General features: G+C 45.7%; 1 protein-coding gene across 1 annotated transcript; it reads right to left on the reverse strand.

Moving 5' to 3' along the window:
* Positions 1–1,778: 1,778 nt before the first annotated feature.
* On the reverse strand, positions 1,779–4,061 carry LOC120682701 (transcription factor BHLH6-like). Its single transcript, XM_039964702.1, has 4 exons — positions 3,932–4,061; positions 3,587–3,851; positions 3,068–3,454; positions 1,779–2,186 (listed from the first exon to the last, which is right to left on the reverse strand). The coding sequence occupies exons 1-4, from the start codon at positions 3,997–3,999 to the stop codon at positions 2,088–2,090; spliced, it is 819 nt and encodes a 272-aa protein (XP_039820636.1). The 5' UTR covers positions 4,000–4,061; the 3' UTR covers positions 1,779–2,087.
* Between the last annotated feature and the right edge of the window lie 10,150 nt (positions 4,062–14,211).

Genomic DNA, 14,211 nt, shown 5'->3' on the forward strand with positions numbered 1-14,211 from the left:
GCCGCCGGGCGGAGCGTGTCCATGAGAGGGTAAGCAAGGGCGCATCGCGACTCCATTTTCGATCCTTTGAGTGCTCCAGCTCGCTCGATTTGTCTCTGATGGACGAGTTGGAATCGCGTGCAGCTGCGTGCCGGGGTGGGCGTACAAGGACGGCTGCGCGTACAGGGAGCTGCGGCGGCCGGAGCAGGCGGCTGTATTCATGGGCTGCGAGCATGGCAAGATCAAGGTCGGGCTGTCGGACACCGCGGCGGCGGCGGCGGCGGGCTATGTGCAGCCATCGAGTACCCGTCGCTCATCTGCTCGATGGCCGCCGCCGAGCCGTCCTCCTCGCAAGAACGGCGACGGCGACGCGGTAGCCAAGGAAGGTGGTGCGCGTAGGCCACAGCGCGGCGCACCCCTGGGCGCGGCCGCGAAGCGCGAGGGAGGCCACGCGGAGGCCCACGTCGCGTGGAGCAGGGGAGGAGGCGGCTGTGGAGCCCCGCGGCGGCGTGGAGCAGTGCTGGCGGGATCGGGATGGGGAAGGAGAGAGACACGACCATCGTCGGCGGATTCACGGCGTTTCCTCTGCGCACGACGGAATGCTATTTTCAGTTGACGGATTGATCTTTGAATGGTATTTCGTGGGGCTAAATGATTTTAATGGTATTTTACGGAAGTCGTCATCTTTTAGTGCTATGAGACCAATTTCCTCAAAGGAAAACGTGCGGGAAGAGGGCACTCGCCAAGCCGTGGTGGGTCCGGCCTGTCAGCCGAACGCGGGGGGAGTCCGCTCCGCTCCCCCGTCGCGAGGGCAATGTGCGCGACTTATTTAACTGATTAATTGACACGTGATTAATTGATTAATTGACAGATGATACTCAGCAGTTCTAGCCAAGAGGGCGTGAGGTCACTAACGCCGTCGTCTATCCAGATCATCGGATTAAGCCGCAACAACCGCCCCCCCCCCCCCCCCCCCCCCAAAAAAAAAAAGTAGAGTGGAATGGCAACATAAGAGATGGAGAAAGAACGTCTCTTGGTGGTCATTTATGGATGCACCTCTAAACCCGCTGCTCAAGGTCCAATCCAACGGATGGGTGGACCACATATGTATTTACAAGCAGTTGCTGCTCGAAGCTGGGGAGAGCCACCATATCTGGATCCAAGAATGAAGCAATAAGGAACATTTTGGTGTGATTTTGGTACTAATGGACATAGCATGAATCCAAAATGAACTTGTATCCTCGTTCGTTCTTTTTCTTTTTTGAAAAAATAAAAAGAAAAGAAGAAAAACCATGCACATGAACACTCTTGACTTGTTACGCTGGCCGCATTGATCGATGTGCTTCCAACATACTGTAGGCACCAAAACGACTAAATAAAAAAAAAGGACAACAGGAAAGAGCGAGTTACAGCACGTGGAACAAGTGTTTGTGTTTGCCGCTTAGTGGCCACGCGCCCTGGCCTGAGCGGCTGCTGGGCTGCAAGGCAGCATAAACACAAAGAGACAATGTAATTACAACCTGTGTCGTCTGCACGTTTAATAATCCACCACATGGTGCAGAGTCCTAAAAATGATTTCATTCCCCTCCTGTATCAGCGAGTTGGTTTGTTTAAAAATTGTTGCTGGTGTGAATGACTGATCCAGAGCCGGTCTAAAGACCACGGCAGCGAAAGTCTACATACTTTCCGAGCCTCAAGCGACGTGGATTCAGTCTGGCTTGTTACTTTATCTTTCTATCTGGTCGATTTGAAACTACTTTGAACATGATATTCAAAAGTTGGGTTGTGAGATGAGACAATAAGGTATTACTGTTGTAGCCGTCAAGATAAGTGTTATTTCTTGAGATTTAGGCAAAAATGAAACCACTTGTTGTTTGAGATGAGCCCAAGGTCGATCACTGCATGCATCTCTCCTAGTGTAAACTCCTGGCCTGCTGCTGCCTCGCTCGCTCGGTCACCTTCTATGTACATGGAGGGCGCTGATGAAAGGGTAGTAGGGTACCACACAAAAAAACACACCCTTAAGAAAAAAAAAAGCATCGGCGGCTGACTCAACCGGTGGAATTAATATGATTGTATCTTCTTGATGACGTCAGTTGATGAAAGAACTAGTAGCTCATCACACTCAGGGGGCTCCCGGCGTCGAGCTGCGCGAGGGCGGCCTCGATGGTGCGCTTCATCCGAGCACGGTCGTCCCCTTGATCCACCTGCAAAAACAAATTAACAAGACGATATTTATACAAGTCAACCTCTGTCCAGATCCAGATCGTCATGTGAATTGGAGTAGTAAACGTCGCAACGAACAACATATAGTATGGTTCCATCCGAATCCCTGAGTCAACCACGCGCTAGTCATGCACATAATTTTTTTGAAATGAATTAATCATGCACATAATTAAAACAGCCAATCAGCAGCAGTGACCAGCGAGCTCATGGTTTCTGGATCCGAGCACGTGCAGCCCGTGCTTGAATCGGTGGGGAGGGGAGGCGAATGGATTTCCGTTGCCCCCGGCCCTGAGCATGTGCCTATGCGGTGCCTACTATCACTCCGTTCTACTATCACTTCGTTCGGCATTCAACTCCAACTCCAGCCCAACAGTGTTTTTTTCTCACACCACTCCAACTCCAACCTATCGAACACAATGTATCTATCGTTTTCCACACATGCCCGGGCATGTGATTCGATGCGGATGGCGTCCTCTCCCCTCTGCTCCAGTCGAAGAAATCGCATCTGAAGCACGTGAGTTACTGCAATTGGTAGCATCCGCACGCGACACTTTTTTTTATACCGTTTTTCTACATTAGGATTAGCAGTACTAGAACAGAAGAGCCGCAAATGGAACAGGACAGGATACCCTTTTCATTCCGCCTTTCTACTGCCTGAAAGTGGAAATTGGAAACTGCTTCCTTTTTTTTTTTGGAAAAGCAAAGCGAGTACTGCTAATCCTGGGGCCAGACCTACAAGAGCTACGGCCCGTGACGTCAGCGCGGCCATGTCACCCCAATCGGACCCCAAGGCGGGGAAACAACAGAGCAGAGGGAATGCGCAATCAGCTGCAGTAGGAGTAGTAGAGCGGAGTTGTATTACCTCGACGAAGATGGTGTGCATGAGGCAGCCGGCGACGGAGGTGATGCTGGCGGTGATGACGCGGAGCCGGAGCTCCTCGACGGCGCGGCACACGCGGGCCATGGCGTCGCGGCCCTTGCCGCACGTCACGCTCACCACCAGCACGCGCTCGCCCACCTCCGCCACGCGCAGCTCCAGGACCTCCACGGGCCCCGCCGGGGCGACGGGCCGCGCGCGCCTCAGTCTCTTCGCCCGCTCCGCCTGCAGGAGGACGCCCTCGTCGTACCCGTACTCGTCCATACGCTGCGCGCCGCCGGCGGCCTCGAGCTCCCGCAGCGCCCGCCGCTCCTCCGCCTGCAGCTGCTGGATGTACTCGATGGCGTCCTTGATGATCGACGCCTTGTCCATCTGGATTCGCAACATTAATTAATTGATTTAATTCTTCGTCGTCAGAAGTTAGAACAAGCTCTGCTCGCCGGCAATGCCGCCGCCCGCAGGCCGTGATGGCGTGACCAGACCAGCAGCAGCGACCGTACCGACCTTTGTGATGTTGGGCACGACGCTGCGCAGCGCGTAGAGCTTCTCGTTCAGCTTGCGCCGGCGGTTGCGCTCCATGATGATGTTCCTGGCCGCCGCCTCCGCCGCGCCGCCCTCGGCCGCGGCCGCGTCCGCGCCGGGTCCCTTGGCGTCGTCCGCCGCGGTCGCCGCCGGCGCCGGCGCCCAGGACGAGTTGGACATGGACCCGTCCGGCGAGCTGGAGTCGTAGCAGGACAGCGCGTCGTCCTGCGCGCCATTCAGGTAGACGCTGCCATTGCGGCGTTCGGATCAGCAATCACAGCATCCCCGGCGTCAAGTCCCGAAGCAATGGCGGCGGCGAGGGCGTACCTGAGCTCGTCGGATTCGAATAAGCGCTGCATCTCCCAGTAGTACTCGAAGCTGTCTCCCATCTCCATGGCTGCCCCTCTTGCTCCTCTGCTCCGCTCTGCTAGTGCTCTGTTTTTCGAATGAGTTCTTGGTCGCTGCGGGAGTGATGACCCTCCAGCTCTTTTATAGGCTCCGCCATGTGAGCCTTGCAGGTGGGGCCCACCGAAACCACACACGGGACGCGGACGCGCTGGGTGTGGGCCCAACGACGACCAGGAGGGAAACGTGCGGGAATTCTGGAGCGCCCCCCGTGGGCCCGCCCCGCCAGCCTGACGCGCTCAAGTCCTTGGCCGCGAGTTCAACGTGCGTCTTTTGCTTGTGTACTTGTCCGCAGGGGCGAAGCTGCGCTTTGCCGTCGGGGTCGTCGGACCCGACGAAATCCGTCAAATCAAAGGAAAATTATTGTTCAGCATTGTTCATATACGTGTTTGACCCCGGTATTTAACAGAGCCGACCCCGGTGGTTCCAGGTTCTGGCTTCGCCCCTCTTGTCCGTTTTTTTTTGCAGGTAGTACTTGTCTGTATTGATGATTGCCTATAAAAACTTACTAGCTGTAGTAAACTAGTATACGTAGGAGTACTCATGTGATTAGTTAGTACTATTGTACTAATTAATTCATATCTGTGACGACTTGCTTCTCATTACCAGGATGATTATGTGGTGATTAAGAAACACTAACTGCGATCACGTGTTGGGTTGTTATCTTGTGTTGGTCTCACTTGCTAGATTCTCGGGGCGGATCCACAAGGGCCGCTTCCTGTCTCTATGTATCTTATGTTCTTATGGAATCTCCATAATGTTCCTTAACAATTTTCAATCATGAATAAAAGAGGAGAAAGAAAAAAAAAGAAACAAGGCTTTTCCTAATTGGAACTCTAGGATCATCCACCACTGTTGATTCTTGATATGAAGAACTGGTCCCCAGAATGTATGGACGTGGAGAAGTCAGGGGGGAACAGGACACTACGGATATGGGTGCATGCATTTCTGTGGCCATGGTCCCCTCTCGCGATCGATGCTGCTGAAATGGATGGAGATATCTTGCAAGGGTTTGGATTTTGAGAACGGGAAGGAAGGAACAGACAGCAACCTCACACCTGGAAATTAATTCATGCCGGTGAAGCAGAACGGACCACCCCTGAACTTATCCAGGGCCCTGATCGATCTTATGCATGCGTCATATTGATTTCGTCACAGGTGCCGGTCATCGTCGACCAGCTTTGACGTCTTGTTTTTTGGCTGTTGGATTTATTTTGTGACGGTTGCGTTGCATCTAACATTTTGGTGGTACAACATGTCTTCGCTATCTTGGATGATGTTGACATTGGATCAATCGCACGATTCACATTATTGAGTCGCTGCGGATGATGAAGGATGTGGTGGAAGGAGGAGAAATTAACCAAATGCATAGAGCATCTTGGAACTATATTCTTTCAAGTTACTTTGGCTTTTTAATCCTTTTTACCAGCTTCTCCTTGTGAGACCATCTTCTGGTCCTCCATGCTTGTTTTAACTTGAAGCCTCATTTGAGGAAGTTTTGGAAAAAAATTTAGCGGGCTTGCATTGGGATAGGCTTTGTGCTAGGCCTAGAAAAGCATGGTAAATTTGTGGTGAAAAAATGGAAACCACTTCCCAACACCATAAAGTCTTGAAAACCTCCAAAACTACTAGCACGACAGCAATATAAAAGTTGACAATCACAAAAGGTTTAGAAAATAGTGCTTTGGCGCTAAATTTTGTATTTTTGTCAGTAGAATATCTCACAAGAAGAAAAGCCAAAAGTTGCATTGTATTTGTGCATGGTTATGCAATATCACACTCTAGTATTTCTGGAAAATTGAATTTCTAGGCATTTTTGTCGAAGTGGATTCCATGTTTCCATCTCGTATATTTTTCTGAAAAGCTGCAGCTCCTAGGTAAGCGAACATTATCTTTGTTTGTAAAAGTCCACAATAACAACAACAATAACATAGCTTTATTTCCCAAACAAGTTGGGGGTACGTTAGAGATGAAACCCAAAAGAAACAAAGGTCACCATTCATGCACATTAATAGCTAGTTTTCATGCGCTCTTATCCACAACTATCTCTTTAGAGATATCTCAACCTTAAAGTCACTTTTAACTGACTCATTCCAAATCAGTTTAGGTTTACCTCTACCTCTCTTTACATTTTTGTTTACAAAAGTGTAAAAAAATAATATTATTTTTCTCCTGTACAAAATGATAATTTGTCATGGCCCTGGAAGTACAAGTGAGATATTGGACCAAGAGCTACTTACTAAATCTTTAATTATTGGTTAAGCTGATATTTTCTGTGCCAGTTTGAGCCTGCCCCATGGGATTGACTCTCATGCTCTAACGGCCAAAACATATATACTACTCCCAAATACTTTGGCAACTTTGATCAAGATACCGAATATCAAGGCAAGCCACCTTTTTAAGCATGAAAAGATCAAAATATCCTTGTAAAGTTACCTTTTAGTATTCTTGTGAGGGCAAAATAGGAAATTATATTTCAGAGAACACGAAGTACTAAATATTTTGAAACAAATAAAGTGATCAAAAGTAACAATGTATTTGGAAAAGAACGGAGGTTGGTAATTGAAAAGAAAAAGGTTTTCTGCTAAGCATGGTTGGCCAGCTAGGCTTACCACGAGCTCCTTGGAAATCTCAAGTAGCGCTGTTCCATTGTGTACTTACAAAACTAAAAATAAAAAAGATAAGAGGCAATGCACCGCTGTCACGACTAATAAACTACTTTATCTTTCCTTGCCAGGCTTCAACGGAAATACCAACCCTACGCAATTGATTTTTTCGTGCCAGGTAGATCGACACGTCACTACTCACCCACACGGAACAAGAAAGCGGCCGCGTGAGCTACTGTGGCAGGCACGACTCCAGTCGCCACTGTGCAAGGCATTTTTTTTTGTCAGCACGTACAACTGTCTCGATCGATCGCAGCGCATGTTCTAGAATCGGATTCTTTTTCCTAAAATGTACAGTGCTTTATTTATTAGCAACTCTCGTTTTTTAGGTGTCAGATATTTTTAAATTTTAGTTAAATTTATATAAAATAATATTAATATTTATGTTATAATAAATATTATTAAATTAATCATATAATATATTTATACTGAATCTATTTGGAGATATAAATGTTAGTATTTTTTACAAATTTAATTAAATTTGAAGTTATTTGACTTTTCGGATCATGAGAATTATATTTTTTTTTTAGAACAGAGGGAGCAGGAGACCTAGAACGTAGAAACTTCCGCTGCTGCTCTGATTTTCGGCATGTGATCGGGATAGCTGACTTTGGATCTGTCTCCGGCCACGTGTGGGTCCTGGATTTAATTTGTTTTATTTATTCACGATGCGTGCTTTCAAAAACTCGTATAAGTTAGCCCGGTTTGAATTCAAGCAACGCGAGGACCATTATCGATTGTTTCATATTACTGTATCATTTCCTTATTAGATTAGATTTTATCAAGAGCTAGTATTTCTATAATCTGATTAAGAAGGAATTTTGCCATTTGTCATGCTTATGCCACAGCTATATCACATTACGTCATTACGTGAAAGTACTCCCTCAAGAAGCATTTTAAGAAACGGTTACATGATGGTCTATCAACAAACAGTTCGGGTGTATTCTTGGCCGGTTGGCCTTGGCCAAACATTTTCAATATACTATTTTTGTTATTTTATAAAGAAACGGTGAATTGATTTTTCATATCCTTTAAGTGAATCGTGTAAAATGTTGAATCACTCCTTTGGACATTTGAATTTATATAACACTCCCTCCATCCTAGAAAACAAGTTCTTTTATGTTATTTTTATAAAGTTTTTTGAATTTGGAAAACTGAAAAAATAAAAGAAGAAATATACTCCCTCCATCCTAGAAAACAAGTTCTTTTAGAATTCAGAATTTATCCAAAAAGAAATTATTTTACCCTATTTAGAAAGTGCATGGGTATAAGTATCAAAATATAAATAATAAATAGAAGCAAACATGATTATTTTACCTTTTTAGTTTGTTATAAAATTACTAGAATAACTTGTATTTTAGGACCATAGGCTGGCAGGCTGCTGCACTTCTTTGTAGTGGCCCACCAGGCCTCTCGCGTATCGTGGCAATAGTGCGGACCAAACGAACTCTCCTAGCTGAGTGAATCACACTATCCAATCTTCATCGTATTCAATTTCGAGTAGTTGTTTCTCTTGGATTTCTTTAAATTCATCCAGCTAATTCATTAACTGTTTATGCATCTCCAAAAGACTAGGCAAATTTGGATTAGCAGTGATAAAAAAAATCCAATCCAACATACTCTTCTTTTTTTCGTCCCTCGCAATCCGCTCGCCATCTCCTCCCCCTCCACTTGCTTCTTTTGTCGAGCGCTACCCCCTCGCTATCTCCAACCTCCCGTGCGCGTCCCTGTTCCCGTGCCGAAATCCGACGTCCTATCTCATCAGCGCTGCCCCGTTGCAGGGCCCGACTGCTCGCCGCCGGCGTTGCCTACTAGGCCGAGCTCCTGGGCCGGCCCGCCTTCGCTGCGCTCCTCCGCCGCACCACGCAGGCGTATAGATACGGTCGCCCCGGCATGCTCGGCATTCCCTGTGTCGTCACCGACTTTCGTCATCGAAACGCATACAACGAGTCGAACTACCCGTTTGTTGAGCGAAGGCAAATCCAACTTTTTCCCTTTTAATCATGCTTATCCCAGTTTTTAAACACAATCCGTAGAAGTTTATTTAAAAATATATTTAATTTGTATATGAAACCTTGAACTATTTTACTGCTTGATGTAGTTAAATACCCATTTAAAAGGCCATACCTTGCTATTGTTTATATCCTGATTATCTCTTGACAACCTAAAATTTATCTCTAAACATAATTAGCTCTGTTTAGATGAATGCCTTGATAAATGATACTAGCATGCTTAGGATTTATTTATGCAATATTACTCAATGTTATTTACCAAATGCAATCATTTACAAATGAGAAAAATGGGATGGTTATTTTTAAGGGTTAGTTGGATCCATGCCACTACAACTTCTTGAAGTTGGATTTCATGTTGAAATCCATGCCATTGAGTGGCATGATTTTCAACGTGAAACCCAAATTCACGGAGTTGTGGTGGCATGAATCGAATTTTCCCTATTTTTAAAAGGTGTGAGTTAAATTTTTAAAAAAGTATAGTGAACATGAGGACGATGATGGTGATTACTCAGAGATGGGGCGGAATATGATCCATGTGTGGGACCACTGGAGATTGGACTCGAGCCTGTGTGGTACGGTCTTGTAGTTATCCGTTTTGTCTCGATTACGGACCGGTAATTGGCAGGATTCTAGTCAAGTATTACAGTGCAACCATACGGCTAAATGGGCACTGGCCTTAGCTTATTAAGTTAGTCGGCCCAAGAGAATGCTACCGCCCGAGTGCTCGAGGAGCTCGTCGGTGCCGGGTAGCTAACCCGATCAGATGTACGGAGCCGCGATACTCCGGCAGTCTGTCGTGTAGCATATTTTGGGCCCGGTTGATGTAACGGCTCTGTCATATTAGCTTGCCGACACATCTAAGGAATTGTGTATATGCGCGCTAGCTACACGCTGGCATCAAAGCGAAACATGTCGTATGGGTAAAGTGTACAACCTCTGCAGAGTGTAAAACTATTCGAATAGCCGTGCTCACGGTCAAGAGCGCTTGAACTAGACAGCCGGTTTTAGAGTTTTTAAAACCGTTTTGATAAAATGGGATTTGGGTCTGATTTTGGAAATGTCCGACAAGAGTGCCGTGGGCTACTGCGGACGGAGTGTTCGGTAACATTAAAAGTTGAACTCACTTCTTTTTAAAAAAACTTATAAATATGACTATATTACTCTTTTGCTAAAATGCCTTTACAAAATTAACCTTGCATGGGTAAAAACCTGCTTTTCATAAAATAAACCCCAGCCACTTCCTTGTTGTCGCAGGGTCTAAGAGGAGGGCCACAGCCGGGTGGCGTAGTGCACCCGCCTAATCCCTGAGGGTGGATACTCGGGAAAGTGCAAGCTATTCGACCGATCTACCCCTCCAGCAAGAACACATGAACACTCGAGGATTTTAGAGTGGTTCGGGCCGCCGGAGCGTAATACCATACGTCCACTTGAGAGTAGTATTGCTCTTGTGTCGATGGATGAGTCTATCCTCTGCCTTCCAGTCCTCTTCTGGACCTGACATTTTCTCTAACGGGCGTCTCCCTTTTATAGAGCAAGGAGGGCGCGTACACAGGTGTTGGACCCCGACAGGTGGGTCCAACAAGGATGTATACTATACTAAATAGACACTAATGGAGCTACACTGATGGAGAATCTTTTACCGGATACACTTCATCGTCTTGTAGACTCTCTGACTGAGGGGGGTCTTCTCCTGTCCCATCGGCGAGGCGCCCGTTGAGGTAGTGTAGGTTGTGGCGTAGACTATTGGGTCTACCGCATAGGCGTTATGATACTCCGTCGCCGAGTTGTCGTGTCTATTTGGCGTGGCAGACTAACGCGCGTGGCGTGAGTGGTGCCAGCGGCTGTACTGTGCACCTTGGTAATGCGCGACCAACAGTACAGCCTGGATAGAGTCTCCTCGGGCTCTGCCGTGGCAGAGCGCACTTAATGTTTCCTGCATTGAATGCGGTAGCTGGGCAAGTCTTCCCGAGGAAGCTTGGCAGCCGTGCGCGCGTACCTGCGCCTGCAGACACATGGCGGCTCCGGACCCCCCCAGGCGGGGTGTCTGTTCCCTCCCTGCTGAGGGGTCCAGATAGTATATGGGGGTCCGGAACCCCGTGGGAGGTCCGGGGCCCCCGGTTGTTTTTGGCTGAGTGCTCCCTTCTCTGGGACATGTGGTGTCACCGGACCCGTCCCAGAGCTGGGAGCGGGTCCGGGGCCGTTGGTCCGGTGAGATGGAGTCGGACCCCAGGAGTCCGGCTGCTCAGCTCCTTTGGGCGTAGTTACGGATAACTACACGAGTCTTGACAGAGCAAGAGGGGGTACCCTAATCCAGAGGTACTGACACTTGTACTCCATTATGCATGAATTTTTATCCCTCTCCGTAGGGCGGGGTTGGTCTTGCTGAGTACTTTTGTACTCACCCTTGCCTGCGTTTACAGAGACGGTTCTACGCCGGAGAAGTCTACCCGTAGTCGTCGCGTCCGCACCCGACTTGCCTGTGGCGTGGGCCTTCACGATGCTAAATTGCGATATTGACTGTTTCATCAATGTTGTTTTAGTTTTAGCACTAGTTTACTTTCTTTTTGTTCTTTTTTTTTATTTTGGATTGAAATCCATAAACCGCTATCGTACAATCGGCAACGATCCATTCTGCCGAAATGTGTGTACCAGCCTCCTAGGACTGGAATTATACCACATGTAACTCCAGTGTAAACGGGGGTCGCGACAGCGGGGTTCATATACGCGGTGGTGACGACCATGAGCGCGTCCGACACGATGATGCTGGCGCTGATGTTGGAGGACGACGGCATAGGCAGCTCCCAGCTGCTGCCGTTCTGCTCCATGGTGGCTCCCTTCTGCTGGTGATCCCCGGCGGTTCCGGTGGCGCGACCGAGTAGGTGCAGTCCCGGCAGCGCGACCTATAGGCGACGAGGATCCCGGCGTGAGCCTTTTCCCGCTCGGTGCTTCCGGACAATTGAGTCTTGACACGTGGGGTCTACTCTTTGGAGTGGAGGAGAGGGATGGATGGTTTTTTATTCTTTTATCTAGTCATTTAGCTAGATATTTAGCTAGAAATTTTATTAAGGTTGGATCAGCTAATCTATCCAATCTTCATCGTGTTCAATTTCGCGTCGTTCTTTTTCTAGGATCTCTTAAAATTCACCTAGCTAATTCATGAACTGTTTAGTTAGAGTTAGTTAGGTTGGATCAGCTAATTGGATAGTTACTATATTTAGTAGATAGAATAGCTAGACATTAGCTGAACTTATTCTGGAGGAGACAGAGAGCAGAAAGGGAGAGACAAAGAGCAATTTTGTTCCAATTTTTAATTACTTTTTCTTCAATATCGTTGATACCTGATTTGATTTTCCAAATAGGAAATTGAGTCTTCTCTTCCTCCTAGAGTCCAAGCCAACTCGAGAGTCCAAGCCAACTCGAGATGTCGCTACGGTGGCCTGGACAGTGTGCGACGGCAAGTGCACAGTAGGAGCGAAAGGGAAGGATGTGGTTGTCCATCAAAGTCAACCTGAACTATGATTGTGTATACGGTAAACTATGCTCGGTGAGTTTTTAATTTCTTAAATATAGTATTCTCTTTGAGATGCACAACTTTTCAAAGAAGGTCCTCTTGCTTTGCTTTGATCCTTCATGCTAGTGCCAGTGGTGAATCGCTGCTTGATTTGGTTTGTTGCCTTTCAGTAGAGAGTAGAGACGATGAGCAGCATCAATGAGAGGGAAATAGCTCTGCTCAATCGCATACTAGAAATGAGTTTTTGCCGGCGGCTATCAAGGGCAACAGGTTTCTACCAATCACCAATGATGTGTGGTCAGTTAACCTTGATTCTTTGGTGTTATATTTGTTCGCGTCCAAAACATCATAATTAAATATTAGCATTGGTAATTGCACAATAATTAGTCAGTCTCGGTAAAACAAATGGCATATCCAATAACTGTAATCAATAGTGTGCCCAGTCAATCTTGTTATCTTTTGTGCTAACTTTATATTTCATTAAATTTGTAATACAATGTGGGCAGCCACATTGTATCTGAACTGATCTGGAGCTCTTGCGTAATAAACAAGATTATAGACTAAATTTAATGAACATGTTGATCTGACAAAGGAAGAAGATTGCTTGGCCATGTGTCCATCCTGGAGCTTGTGAAACTGGAAAATAATTTTTTTCTTGTGTTTATACATAGATAGGACCTTGACAGGACATGAGCAAGTACATTTTGCTTTCTTCTTGTTCACATTTCAACCAATGAGGTAAGGATAGTTGATTTCTACTGGCCAACGTGTGAACAAGAAGAGACGAGCCTTGTAGCTTCACTACCTATTGAAGAATGCATAAAGCAAAATTTTGTACAAAAACGTCACTAGCTGTACCAAGCCATGATCAAGGATCGCCAATAGCACTTGGAGTGCCTTAGTAAGAATTAATAGTTTGGAAAACTAAACCTCTAACTAATGTCTATTCAGTTCTTTGTTCCATATTAGAATTGTTCGTTTAATTTTGCGCAGCATTTTGAAAACAAACTAATGCTGCATGTCTGTAAGGCCAACTAGAGACCACAATTTCCATTGTCAATATTTAGCATCTTGCTACCTTAACCAAATGCGACTGATCTACCTTAACCAATTTCCAATGTATGGAACAATCTGTAGACCTATTTTTCTGAATTTCTTCTTTCAATATTTGCAATGCAATGCTACGATCAGAACTATGCTCATAAGCAAGGAGTATTAATCGTATATATCAATGGCTTATTTTACTATTTCAGATCGCAGTAAATGTTATATTTGATTGATGCTTCTTTACACTAATAACATATATGATAGCATTTCATTTTCCAATACATACGATAAGAAAAATACTTACACATCCTAATGTGTAACTGTACTATCAATATTTGCTATAAAAGAAAACTCTTACAATGACCTTGCACTATTTATTTACAACTACCGCCCAACATGTCCATAATGGGCCGTTTCTACCAAAATAGATCTCATTCCACATTTCAAACAGGAATTCCCCCCCCACCACCCCTTCACCATTTCTCTACCAACCTAAACTCTTTAAACCGTATTATACATCAACTTCAATTATTAAACCAAATACATGGAGTTCATGTGCGCACAACGCGCGCGCAAGGGACTAGTGCTGTTTGGATGCAGTGCAAAGCTAGGCTTCTCCGCTACATGGCGCCCCACTGATCAGGATAGAAGTGCAAGTCTTTTTATTCAACTAGTGGATGTGCACGTGAACAATTATATTTAAAAATATCACATATTTAAGAAATAGTTATATTTAAAAATATTATTATGCGGTAGCTATTATATTAGAGAGTACAAAAAATAAGTAGTAATATCAATACAGAATAATTGTAAACTGAGGCACAATGTTATTTTAGAATAATGAAACTTAAAAATACTTCAGAATATATATATATATAAATCTTTTTCACACTCAACAAAATGCTAGCAAGAATATATATAAGAATAATCTCATAATAGACATGTCACAGATCAAGATAAAAAAGT

The sequence above is a fragment of the Panicum virgatum genome, chromosome 7N (assembly GCF_016808335.1).
Source record: "Panicum virgatum strain AP13 chromosome 7N, P.virgatum_v5, whole genome shotgun sequence".
NCBI classification, from domain to species: domain Eukaryota; kingdom Viridiplantae; phylum Streptophyta; class Magnoliopsida; order Poales; family Poaceae; genus Panicum; species Panicum virgatum.